Source organism: Equus asinus, chromosome 7, assembly GCF_041296235.1.
Source record: "Equus asinus isolate D_3611 breed Donkey chromosome 7, EquAss-T2T_v2, whole genome shotgun sequence".
Classification (NCBI taxonomy): domain Eukaryota; kingdom Metazoa; phylum Chordata; class Mammalia; order Perissodactyla; family Equidae; genus Equus; species Equus asinus.
Window position 1 is genome coordinate 5,368,093 of NC_091796.1, and position 13,904 is coordinate 5,381,996.

At 41.6% G+C, this 13,904-nt stretch overlaps 1 protein-coding gene across 1 annotated transcript in view; it reads left to right on the forward strand.

Moving 5' to 3' along the window:
- The window catches only part of CYB5A (cytochrome b5 type A), a 35,991-nt gene extending 29,370 nt beyond the window's left edge, over positions 1–6,621 (forward strand). Inside the window, exons 4-5 of the mRNA XM_014843772.3 lie at positions 3,423–3,457; positions 5,213–6,621. Coding sequence (XP_014699258.1) covers positions 3,423–3,457; positions 5,213–5,294 — 117 coding nt within the window. The 3' untranslated portion in view covers positions 5,295–6,621. The remainder of the gene's footprint in view (positions 1–3,422; positions 3,458–5,212) is intronic.
- Positions 6,622–13,904: the final 7,283 nt, after the last annotated feature.

The window sequence follows — 13,904 nt, forward strand, 5'->3', positions numbered from 1 at the left end:
ACAACAGAAAGAGCGTAATTTTTCCATTTTGGTTGATGCGCTCGGTTTTATTAGAGAAAGTACAGCAACAGGCTCGACAGAGCGTGTGTTAAGAACTGGGGAACTCAGTTTACTGCTGTTGCTGGCAGGACATTGTCTTAAATCTACAACAAAATCAAAGCAGTTAACTCAACAGAGTATAAAGGCCGTGTTTACCTTAACACCCTAGACAGTACGGTAAAAGTCGTGTGTAAGGCTGCTTCGTGTAGAGCAATTTCTTTTATATTCTCTCCTGTTTAAAAGAGGCTTAAGCTCAACGTTGGTGATCTGAGTCCTTCAGGAAGATGAAAAATGGACTTCAGAATTCTAATTGCCTCTGTAACGATTGCTTAGAATCCTTGCTGTTAGTTCATATGACTTGAGCACTTTCTTTGAGGCTACTTTTTGGCCCCCTGAAATTCTGTGATGTGTGACGTTTTTGCTTTTTCTCCAAAGTCTGTCAGGGAAAAAGTATATTTTTTCCTGTTAGGTGTTCGGTATGTTTATAAGGTTGGTGCAGGTCACTCAGCTGTGGTAAAGCAAGGACAGGATGAGGCTCATGGCATGGACTCAGATCTATCGTAGGTCCAACCGCATCCCGAACCACCATGCCCACAAGCAGAAAGCACGAGTTAGGGCTGAGGCCTCTTACCATAACTGCTTTATTTTTGAAAGACAGACTCTTTCCTCCGTTATTTGCTTGTAGGACATATGTGACTCTGCTTACCTTAGAGCAGAACTGGGGGAATGCGGGACAAGAACTTGGTGTTTTACCTCAAGGCCGTAAGCAAATACCATGAAAGAAAACACATGACCACTCTTCCAGATTTATCTGTCTTGTGCTTTTAGTTTACCAGAAGAAGAGTGTTCTTAGATGTTTCTTTTCTTGTGTGTGTCTGTGTAACCATCCATCTCTCTCCAGGCTGATAAAACTATGCAGTGGTCTGGATTTTTGACACGTTGCCTACTTACAATATCTAGTTGAATTGTGAAATAAGATGCAGCAAAGATGATTAGCTTGAATCTGCCCAAAGGAAAACATGATGTGAGGTTGCCAAATTAAGGTATTTGTAAACATGGAAGTGATGCATTTGTAATTAAACAAATCCATGTCTGTCAGATCTGCTTACATGGAGGATATCAGTAGCAGCAGCACCTTTTCTTGGTCGTAGTTTTCAAAGCATTGCTGTGTAAATGACTTTGTTTGATTCTCATGATATTTCCGTGGGATCTGTGGACGTTCCAGGGAAGGTGAAGACAGTGAAGCTCAGACCTTATTCCAAGCTTTGCCCTTGTTCAGGGTCACACACTGCAGAACCACAGCCACCACCCATTTCAGGCTTGGCAGTTGCAGTCTCTTAAACTTATATAGGCTCTGACTTCGCATGAAAGGCTTCATTCTGTCAGTAGTATTTTTAGGAGGGCCTTCCAATTAAGGAATGGACTAAGTTAGATGAGCTTACAAATGCCATGACTTTAATTTGCAAAAGCTTGATGCGTTACATGCTTTTGTATAGAGTTCACCCTGTACTGTTTTAATTATTAACCTTTTCCTTCTTGAAACTGAACCCCTCAAGGTCACGGAGTGAACAGGTGGCCGAGCCCATAATAAAAACCATAGTCTCTGCTCCCTGTATGTTGTTAACATATTTGTTAGTTAGATATTGGAAACCCAACTCAGGTGCCTCAGGGCGTTGGGCAGGAAAGACAGTTTCCTTATTCATCGGAGTGCTAAGTGATAATTCAAACTCGCTTTAACTCTCAAGCATGCCGAGGTTAAGAGCCTAACAGATAATAAGCAATCAATAATGTGTATGATCTTCTGAAGTTCAGCTCTTTAGAATATCATTGTTGTTGCTGGTGGCCGTGATGCAGTGGCAGTGTTTAGTGTTAGCACTCATGGCAGTGATGAAGGTGGAGGAAGGACAGGCCAGCCGAGTTTCCATAAAGGGCTGTCAGCATGTTTGGTAAAATGCATGTGCTCGATGTAACAAAATAACAGATCCATGTTTGCCTCCTGTTTACCGTTTCAGCCTCAACTGGCTAGTGTGGCAATAATGTTTGGCCCTAGTGAGATGTTGTGTTTCACTTTCGGAACTGATTATGTCTTTCTTCTAATAGCTAAATAATATTTTTGCATTGTCCAATTATTTCTAGTAAACCGTGTTAATTTTATTCATATGTGCAAAATTTGAAAAATCTTGCAGTAGTTATGAATACTTTTCGTAGTTGCTAAGATTTAACATTGCTTAAAAAGATAATAAATGTGCGGTTTTCTTTTTAAATGACTTATTTTTTTCCCCCTACCGTGTCAGGAATCTTAAAGGCCGTGTTTCCAGGTTGGTGGGTCCCCTAACTGCTTTGCTTGCTCCTCCCTGAAAGGTCCCTGCCCTTTCATGGGAGTTTTGTAACACACCTTGCTGAGTGTCGCTTTGCCTCGCTGCAAACCACTGACGGCTTTGCTGGCGATCAGCCTTGGGGAGCTGCAGAGACAAGACTCTGATGAAGCTTCCTGACTGATTCGTGGCTGCCTTCCTCTGAGGCACTAATACTTTGCTGCGTGAAATGTCAAAAGAATGCTTCTTAACATGTCTTCAAGCCCGAAAAGTTTATATTTCGCTAGGCCTTAGTTATTCAGCTCTTTGGGGAAGTATGCATTTTTCCAGAGCTGTCCTTAGTTCACTTTTGTGATACTGACAAGCAGAGCTTCTCTCGGAAAGTTCTGGAAGGTAAGACAAGCCATAACTGTGAAAGACCGCGCACACAGAGTGTCCTCATTTGGAGGTTTCTTGGCTGCTGACAGCGTGAGGTCCATCCCTGAGGCCTCTACAGTCTTTCTAGAACTGTCCTGTCAGAGGTAAAGAAGGCCAGGAAAGGTGGTTCAGAGTGTTATAATTTAAATGACAGTTCTTGATTTTTTTTTTCGTTGATATGTCTTTTAATATAATTTGAAGACACTTCATATAAGATTTGAATGAAATAACTGGTGTTTTTACTGAATGTTTCATTCATGCTTTTGAAGAATTAAACTGCTCTTCCTAAAGATAACGATGGGGTTGTGTGTATAGGTAAATGATATGTTTTCAGTTTCTACATTAAAGTATTTGGGTGTCTGTTGTGTGCAGGATATTTTATGTAGCCTAGTAATTTTTGATATTTTTTCAAATTATCTACATTATGTTCACAAGGAATTTAAATATAGATAATTCTTTAAATTTTTTCATCCAGAAAAATGGTGAAATTAGGCATTTTAGTGAAAAGAAATTTGATGTGATTTTCCCTTTCAACATTTTTTGAAGAATGCATTGAATAAAATATTGTGTTCTTATTTTAAAACAGGTTTTCAGTCAATTGGCTAGATGTTCAGATGTTCCCTTTAAGTTACTTTTTCTCTTGTGTTTCAGGAAACTCTTATTACTACTGTCGATTCCAACTCCAGGTATGTGGTAGTTTTCTTTCCAAGTATCATTGCATTGGAAGGCTCCTAGAGTCAGAGTTGGACCGGGGGCCTCACCCCGCATCTGAGGTGCCTCTCTGACGCTTGAGCTTCCACCGTGCCCCTCTCTGTGGACAGCCCAGTGGTCTTCTCGGCTCGGCGCCTCAGACCGCTTGGGGCATTCCTTCCTAAACTGTCAGACAGCTCAGGCTGTGGACGCTCTAAGAGTGACCCCAGATCTCACCCTCCAGCTACGTCCGCCCTAAGGAACATACCGAACAAGTTGAAGCTTCTTTTTTCCGCAAGGCAGTTCTATGGCCTGCGCAATCTTTTAATCCCCAGGGAAACATTCCATTTCCTTCCTCATTTGATAATTGATCAGTTTCTTAATTGTAGTGGTTATATCTTCCTAGGCACGGCTCAGCTCTCCTCTGTCCCTTTTATACGTTGGCCCCCAAATTGAACCCAGTAATCTAAGAGTGGTGTGAATCACTTGCTCTAAGGACCAGATTTCTTCATTATAATCCAAGATCATATTAACATTTTTGGCAGCTCTACCGTATTGACTTGTGTCATTGCCATCATATATTTATCTTTTTGGACCCAAGTTCAAAATCACACATTTATGCCTATTTTATTTCACCCTGTCAAATTGAACTGCCCCAGTCTGTTGGTGTTCTGGTACATTCCCTGCCTGCAGGCAGTTCTTCACCTTACTTTTCCCTGACATGTCAATTTCCTTCTAAATGGAAACAGAGAACCCCACCAAGATGAAAATTACACTTGTAATCCTTTTGCGATTTAAATCTTTATTTGAACTTGATCTTTGAATGGGTTGATATGTACAGAGTATTAAAGGATAGGAAGTTTATGATAGAAAATAAATGTATTCATAGGCATTATCTGGCTTTATTCTGAGTCTAAAACCTATACATTATTTCTGTTTTCTATGAAATTACAGGTTCAGATCTAAATGGAGGATCCTCCTAGCTCTGTCCCTGATTTAATCCATAATCTGTCATTTATACTTCATCAAAAATTCTATGCATCAGGACTGAACAGTGTGTAAGTTAGGGATTTTCGTGAATTTACACTGATGGACCGCAGATTGAGTAGTTTGGGTGTGTTGCTTCATAACATGTTAAATCCACGCACGTGTGAAGACTAGACTTTCAAAACAGAATCCCAGAATTCAGAGCTGTGGTGCTGATAGCACCCTTAGTTATCATGTGGTTCAAAACCCTTAACCTTACAGCTCAGGGGACATGATTTGCCCTTGGCTGTACAGCTTGCTGATGGCTCTCCCAAAATGAGAACCTTGGTCTTCTGCTTCTTAAGTTACTGCCATTTTAAATTCTTAGTTAATATATGTAACTAGAGTAAACCCTGGCAGGCATATTCACTTTCGTGAACTCGACGTAGCCCAGCGTTGATGCCCTTTAGAAAAGTCACTCATCCTAGTAGCGCCCGTTGGGGGAGTGATTCATAGCTGTGTGTATGAGTTACAGGGATAGATTTAATTGGAACCCGAGGCTCATTAGCCTTCTCATAAGCCAGGAGGATAGAGAATGGCCGGTACACCAGGGCACGTGCTGCGCTTGCATCGCTTTTGGCAACTCAAGAGTTGTCTTTTCATCCAAATAGGTTAGAAGGGTAGTAAAAACATGCCATACTGGTTTTCACGGTAATCAGAAGGAGCAAACATTTTGAGTCCCCTGCATCGAACACCATACAAGCATCATTGCTGTTTCTTTCCAGCTGGTGGACCAATTGGGTGATCCCAGCCATCTCAGCAGTGGTCGTAGCCCTCATGTATCGCATCTACACGGCGGAAGACTAAATACGTTCTCAGAAGCCAATGAAAGAAAAGACTGCTTTGGACCAGGGAGAAAGAAGCCAGTGTTAACTGCTTTGACTGACAGAAACCCTCACCCGAAAAATTATTTTAATACACCTGTTTGCCTTTCCTCCTACATTAGAAATAAAACAAACCAAAAAGAACTGTCGTATTCCTTCTACTCCTGAGCTTTTAGAATGTGCCTTTTTATTCGTCAACTTAATTTTGATGTTCTATCACTACATGGTTTACTTAATGTGAGCATGATCTTTTAAAGATATGTCTGGCTTTTAGCATTTACCACCACGTTTGCCTGTCTCTTTGGTGTATAATTGTTTTTAACATTTAGAATCTTTCATTTTTAGCAGAGTCATGTAATGTGCTAGTTATTCAGACCCGAGTCGTCTGTGCCTGGAGGACGGGAGCATTTTTGGATCTCTCCTTGTGCTTCCTGACATCTAACTGAGTAACCAGCATTGCGTGTTCCCAACGTAGTTCCTTTTTCAAAGAAATTAAGAAAGGCTCAGAAATTATAGCTTAAAGATTTCTAATAATTGTTGCACTTGAAATAGATGATAAAAGGAGAAAGTGGCCTATAGGACCTAGAAAAGAGACTCCATCTCTTTTTTGCTGAATAAACACCAGCAACATAAATAGAAACCCGTGAACCACAAGAGGACATTACAACTGTCCTTTCTCTCACCTTAAAAATATTATTCTGAAGAAGGTCTCAGTTATATAGGTTCTGAAGTTTTAAAGATTCCTCATTCAGAGGTGAAACTCTTTATGTACTCTTGTGAGGAAATGTTGATTCTCTAATTTGTAAAAAGACCAATTTGAAAGAGATTGGGACATTTAGAGTCTGATTTTTGAAGAAATTCCGCTGCCGGCGATGAGCCCTGAGGGATTGGTACGGCTCTGTTCGCTTTCTTGTTGGAGCTCCAGGGGACTGACTCAGTCACCCTGTCTTCATTTGTTATTCTCTGCCCTGTGCCTTTTTCCTTTTAAATGTGGAAACTTGAGGTATGAATTTTTAGACTGTAGGAACTTTGTAGTTAGCTAGGACTGCACAATTCCGATGGCATGCTAGCCGACTGGCCAGCAGTGGAGTTCTTCAGAAATAACTGAAACACATTGGAAAGGAATTTTTTTATTATTTCAGAGTATAGATTTTTATAATCAATGGCATATATCATCGTTTGCCTCTTTTGTCACTGAAACTTAGAGTATCGTGAGGCTGAGGTGGGGAAGGGAGGCTGTGTCACATGGGAAAATATCTTGCAGAGGAATCTTGTGTTCAAATTTTAATAAACGTGTGCCTGGAACAAAATCATGCCTCTTGTAATGGACTTAAAGTGTTCTGAAATGTATACCTCTGAGGTTTGACACATCCACAGACAATACAGGTCAGTAGGCACGCTGATATATGCACGCTCTCATGACTGTTTAATCATGGATAGGTCAGTAGATCACTAAAAATGACTTTTGAGACCATCATTCTGCTTTTTGATGCTTACATATCAAGGATTTCCATGTAAAGTTCCTCAATTTTTTCTCTAGGATGGGAGAGCAGTTGGTTAACTGCTCAAGATGTGGCATCATTATGAAGGCTGTGTCTGGGCAACAAGCAGTTCAGTAGTCTTTCTTCTCGTGGGGGATACATTCCAAGACCCCCACTGGATGCCTGAAACCACGGACAGTACCGAACCCTGTTATAGTATGTTTTTTTCTGTGCATACGTATTTGAGGTGTGACAGCAAAGTTAGCATCAATTTCTTTTTCCATCAGTTTCATGGATGGAAGACTTGTTCTTACCATTCATCTTAGCAGCCTCAGAATATGATCTTTTTAAGTCAAGAACTTTCACCTTTTACTACAGGAAGCACTTCACTTTACAGCTTCTCTTTGGCACATCTGAATTGCCAGCGTCACTACGCTTGCACTTTAGGGCCATTATTAAGTAAAGTAGTGGTGACTTGAACACAAGCACTGCGATACCGTGACAGTCGATCTGATAACCGAGATGGCTGCCAAGGGACTAAGGGTGGGTAGCTTATACAGTGTGGATCTGCTGGACAAAGGGATGCTTCCCATCCAGGCTGGAGGGAGCAGGATGGTGCGAGATTTCATCGTGCTACACAGGAGGGCAGCATAATTTAACACTTATGAATTGTTTATTTTTGGAGTTTTCCATCTAATATTTTTGGGTTGCAGTTGACTGTAGGTAACTGAAACCACTGAAAGCGAAACTGCCCTTAACGGGGGAACTACTGTATCACTGAAGAGGTTAAGGCAAGAAATTAGTGCTTGCTAGGGCCGGCCCCAGTGGCCTAGTGGTTAGGTTTGGCATGCTCCACTTTGGTGGCCTGGACTCGGTTCCCAAGCATGGACCTACACCACTCGTCTGTCAGTGATCATGCTGTGGTGGTGTCCCACATAGAAAAAGAAGAAGATTGGCAGCAGATGTTAGGGCCAATCTTCAGCAAAAAAATAAAAATAATTAGTGCTTGCTAAATTAGTAATCTAAAAATATTTTAGTGGCCACTCCTACCAACCACTGCTATTGGAAGGCATATGACACATCACTATGGTAGGGAGGTGAAACCTGTGAGGTGCTTGAAAAGTTTTTTTGAGTATATTCAAGTTTTAAAATTATGCCAAGGAAGGGGCCAGCCCCATGACTGAGTGGTCGTGTGCTCCACTTTGGCAGCCCAGGGTTTCACTGGTTCATATCCTGGACATGGACATAGCACAGCTCATCAAGCCATGCTGAGGTGGCATCCCACATAGCACAACCAGAGGGACCTACAATTAGAATGTACAACTGTGTACTGGGGGGCTTTGGGGAGGAGAAGAAGAAGAAGAAAAAAGATTGGCAACAGATGTTAGCTCAGGTGCCAATCTTTAAGAAAAAAAAAACTTATGCCAGGTGAGATGTTTCTTCTTCTGGTGACTTTACCATTTATATCTAGAAAAAGTTTCGTTGTGAAATTGGTTCACTAAAGTGTATACTCAAGAACTTCATTAATACTAGAGATTATAAGGGTAACTTTATTAATCTCTTATATTACTTTTTTGTATTAATGGAAATTTAGATGAATATGATTTAATGTAGTATAATTAGAATTTATATGATTTTTGTGCCTTTATGTAATGTTACTATCTTTTTTTAGGTTATGCTTTTTGGTGAGGAAGATTGGCCCTGAGCTAGCATCTGTTGCCAATCTTCCTCTCTTTTTCTCCCCAAAACCCCAGTACATAGCTGTATATCCTAGTTGTGAGTCATTCTAGTTCTTTTATGTGGGATGCTGCCAAAGCATGGCTTAATGAGTGCTGCATAGGTCCAAACCCAGGATCCAAACCAGTGAAGTGGAGTGCACGAACTTAATCACTCGGCCAGCCTCAAAGGTAGTTGTTTTAAGGAGGGAATGGGCAGCAGAGCATCTGATCCCACAAGTGGTCTCCCTTTGTGCCCAGCCAGCTCTGCATCTGGTGGTATTTGGAGTCCCCAGGACCAGGCTGAAGATGACTCAAGGTTTTGGGGTTGGCTTAGAGACAGTTACGCATCCAGAGGTGGAGCTGTTTTGAACCCCATCATCACCGTTCCCTTTAAAGAAGAAAGAAGCAATGAAACAAATTTGCCTGTGTCTACAGTGTAGGTCCTCCAGAAAAACAAGGCAAAATGTACAATTGCAAAAATTTTTCCTCCCTCCACATAAGAAACCATTAAAATGGCATGTTGTCGTTTTTAGATTGGAAAATTTAATCTGTTTTAATACTCTTGGAGCCATGGGGGAATTCTGGAAACAAGTGAACAGTTAGAAGTTCTAGTAGAAAATATTTGAAATTCATATGATAATTTTAAATGATGTCTATTCTGTGGTGAACATTCACTAACTTGGAAAACTCGTTTCATTTTTCTAATATTTTAGTGCTCACTGAATTTATTTCACCTTTATGATTATGCCTGTCATATCAGTAACTGTTTAGAGAGAAATCGTTAGAGAATTGCCAGATAGAAAAATGTAATTTTCTTATAAGTAACAGTGGCATTACCTTCACATTTGTTTTCTTACTTTGCCACTTCAGGAACAAAATAAAAGATCTGTAATTATCTTGGGAGAAAATGTAGGCATAGATCTTCATGATTTTGGATTAGGCAATGGTTTCTTAGATAATGACACCAAACTTCATCAAAATAAAAAACTTACGAGGCTGGCCCCGTGGTCGAGTGGTTAAGTTCGTGCACTCTGCTTCGGCGGCCCAGGGTTTCACCACTTCAGATCCTGGGGGTGGACATGGCACTGCTCATTTGGCCACGTTGAGGCGGCATCCCACATACCACAACTAGAAGAACCCACAACTAAAATATACAACTATGCACTTGGGGAAAGCAGGGAAAAAAAAAAAGATTGGCAACAGTTGTTAGCTCAGGTGCCAATCTTTGGAAAAAAAAATAAACTTGTGTTTCAAACGACATCATCAAGTCAGTGAAAAGGCAATACACAGAATGGGAGAAAATATTTGCAAATCATATATCTAATAAGGGACTTGTAAAGAACTCTTACAACTCAAAAGATAAATAACGAAAAATGGGCAAAATATACACTTATGCAAAGAAGATATGCAAATGGATAATGAATATGAACATGAATAGATGTTCAGCATCATTAGCCATTAGAGAAATGAAAATCAAAACCATGATGAGATATCACTTCACATCCACTAGGAAGGCTGTAATCAAAAAGTCAGACAATAACAAGTGTGAACAAGGATGTGGAGAAATTGGAACCCTTGTGCATTGCTGGTGGGAATGTACAATGTTACAGCCAGTGTGGAAAACAGTATGGAAAACAGTATGGAAGTTCCTTAAAAAGTTGAACATGGAGTTACCATGTCATCCAACAATTCCACTGCTAGGTATATGCTCAAGAAAATTGAAAACAGGTGTTCAGACAAAAGTTTGTACGTGAATGTTCATAGCAGCATTATTCGTAATAGCCAAAAAGTGGAAACAACCCAAATGTTCGTCCATAGATAAATGGACAAGCAAGGTGCGTTATATCCATACAATGGAATATTATTTGACAATAAAAAGCACTATCCATGCTACAAGGAGGCGGAACCTTGAGAACATGCTAAGTGAAAGAAGCCAGTCACAAAAGGCCGTGTGTTGTATGATTTCATTTATATGAAATGTTCAGGTAAATCTATAGAGACAGAAAGTGGTTGCCTAGGGCTGGGGAGGAGAGTAAAGGGGAAATGGGGAGTGACTGCTAATGGTTATGGGTTTCTTTTGGGGTGATGGAAAAGTTCTCAAATTGATTATGGTGATGTTTGCACATATCTATGAACATACTAAAAACCATTGAATTGTAGTAAGTTTTAAATGGGTGAACTGTATGGTCTGGGAACTATATTTCAATAAAGCTATTATAAAAAAAATTCAACACAATCTAAGTAAACTCATCCTCTACCCCCAAGAAATAGTTCTTTTCCGGTGTTTATCTCAGAAGCATCCACCCAGTTCATGCCAGAAATGAGAGTTCTTCACGTCCCACTCACCCTCAACGTCACTTCCTAAAATCAGCAATCTCTTAAAAATGGCCTTCTTTATGGTGTGGGGTGTGAAGATAGAGGAAGGACTCTTACTTTTTACTTTATTTTTTGTCCACTTATATATTGTTTGAATTAAATTGTATGACTTTTGCAATTAAAAATGAGCAATAGATAGCCCTAATGGTCTGTCTACTTCCTAATACCCATCTCCCCTCTCCACCTGCATCACCTTAGTTCAGGCCTTCAGCTCTTCTCTGAATTATGGCCACAAGTGATCCCTGGCTCGTCTCACCTGGATCTGTCCATGCTATTATTTCTGTTGCATGCTGTATTCTTAGAGCCTCGTCCAATTCTTGGCACATGGGAGATGTTTGTTGACTAAATAACTAAGCTAATAAATGACCAAAGTCACTTAGCTGGTCTCCCACCTCCGATCTCTATTTCTAATCTCTTAACCCCATCATCATCAGATTATTCTTATTGAGGCTCCACTCCCATATGACTCTTGCCCAAAAGCCTTGGCGGTGGCACCAAGTCCAGGGCAGTCCTGAAGGCACTTGGCAAACTGTTCCTCAGCCTTTAAGGATAGTGAGTTTTGAGAACTGCTGTGAGAAGGCTGACTCCGAGTTTTGTATACCGGAGCACAGGTGCGTTTAGTCTCAGCACAGCAAGAGGTGGAGAAAGGTGTCCTTCTGACAAAGCTCTGATATTCTTAGCACACCAGATCCTGCGGGCTGGTGAAACCCGATGGAAGGCTACGTTAATGCCTAGGTCTTGGATCCCGTCCCAGAGACGGAGGGCAACGGAGGGTGCAAGCTTATCAGCAGCAAACACGGAGGAGGGCAGGGCCAGCTACGTGCCCAGAGGTGCTTTTGGACCTGAGTTTGATTAACTTCTGCTCAGTTACTCCTTATCTCTGCAGAGCTGCAGTTATCTCTTGACTTCAGCAAACCTGCCCCCAGGGAGTCTCTTCCAAGCTGGTAAAGTTTGCCTGGCAGGAAGCCCAGTACCTAAAAGCCTTCTTTTTAACTAGAAGCTGTTGGTTCAGGGGCCCCAAGTGACACTCTCCTCCTGGGAAAAGAGTGATTATTTCAGCATTCAAGCCTCCCCACAGAGGCCGAGCCAGAACCAGAGAGAGCACTTTTCTCCTCCTCTTGGTGCAAGCATGCTCATGGGGCACCGAGTAACTCGTAGAAGAATTCCCAGCAAACACGATTTAGAATGATTCAATGTTTTTGGTGGAAGTTTTCATGTGTTAGAGAAAACAAAATCCTTTCAGGGAAATCATGGTGTGGATCTTTGTCCTTATTTCCAATGCTCTTCACTGTTTAGTATTTTTCAGCATCATCTCTACTGAGTGTGATGCCCACTCTTGGTTGGTTCCCTGTGTCTTTCAAGGTCAAACAGGATTCCATGCCCTTTTAGGTCTGTCCTCGTGAAGCTGTCCTCACCAGAAAACGCCTAGCTGTGGCTCTCTCTTCACCCGCCCCTGCCCGGTTCTAGAGCCCTCTCTCCTTAAGGACGACAGAACGCTGGTTCTCCGTCTGTTTGCTGAGTCATGCCAGGAGGAAAACCAAACGGGTCTGATGGCATTACGTCTTTATAAATATTAATTCCATAATGCTTATAGGGTTTTCTTTGTGACTTCAGGTTGGCTGTCCCCTCTCCCTGTTTTTAGAATGTAGTAGGAGCCCCCTTAACTGTGTGATTGGATGGTTGATTACTCAAACAAGTTGGGTAAAGCGGAAAATCATCATCATCTTATTTTAAGTTCATTTAAATGTTCATTCATTTGTCTAGAGCTTTCCTTTGAGTGTGGGTCCATGGGTGGCATCCATAATGCATCATTTAAAATTTCCCTCCTCTTACTGTAGGGTGGAATGAGAACCTACAGAAGCTTCCCGTGCTCTCGGTAAGAACTGCAGCATCCCCAGAGGGTTAGGATGTTCTCCCTGGTCTTTTATAGTGGTTGTGTCCACACCTAACCAGTCCTTTCAACACCTTCTCTATCAAAGCTCTCCAAAGGCTTCAACTGAGTCTTGGCAGTCTTTATAGGAACCTCTCTCCTTTTGCACTGTATTTTTTTTCAGGTTACACAATATTCAATTAAATAGTGAAATTTCAATGACAGATATGGCTAATGGAAGCAGACTGGGAGCAAGGAGAACTGATAAACATCTGCTCAGCCAGGCAGAGGAGGGAGGGATGTGCAGACACTCGAGGAGGCTGGCACGGAGTTGAGGGCATCCGTGTGTCCTGGATGTCGGCTGGTGTGTATTTCCGAGGACACGGAGAGAGACAGTGAATCTGCTGACTAGATTAAGTAGCGATGGGCTGCTAGAGCTCCTACTGAAATTTATACTGCAGAATCTGGGCTATTGATTTGTTCCTGCCCATCTCAAGCTCAAATTCTAAATTTCCGTTTGTAGTTCGTGTTGGTGTTCTGTGCATTCTCTCATGAACAACTGCCATTCTATGACGGCGTAGTTATCTGTCTCTCCGTGGGAGAAACCCAAAGGAATGATCTTTCTAGTAACTTCTGGCCTAGACAAATAGCAATTAGGCTTAAATAAGCGGCTCCTGAGGTTTGGGGCAGCAGATTTCAACATGTAGAAGCAGCTCCTGGGAGTCATTGGATCCCCAAAATCACATGAAATGTTTTGTTTGTATGCGTGTTTTCCGAAGGGTATTAGTACCTTTTCTTAAATTCTTAAGGGGCCTGTGATTCCCGAAAGATCAAGGACCACTAGTTCTAACTGTAAGACTGAAGAAAACACCATCCCTCTTCAGGTCACAACTCTTCCTAAAATCCGTCCCCCAGTGATGTCTCAAGTGCCTGCTGTGAGCCAGGAGCCGTCTCGGCCTGGACTCAGCCCTGAACAGGACACCACAGTCCCTGCCTTCAGGAAGCTGCATGCTGGTGGGGAGACATTCATGCAATGTCAGTGAAAAGTATGCATTATGAGAGGAGTAAAGTGAGGTAGGCAATATAAAGGGAGAGGGGTGTCATTTATTTAGGGTGATTAGGTAGTCATCTGAGAATTGGAGACATCT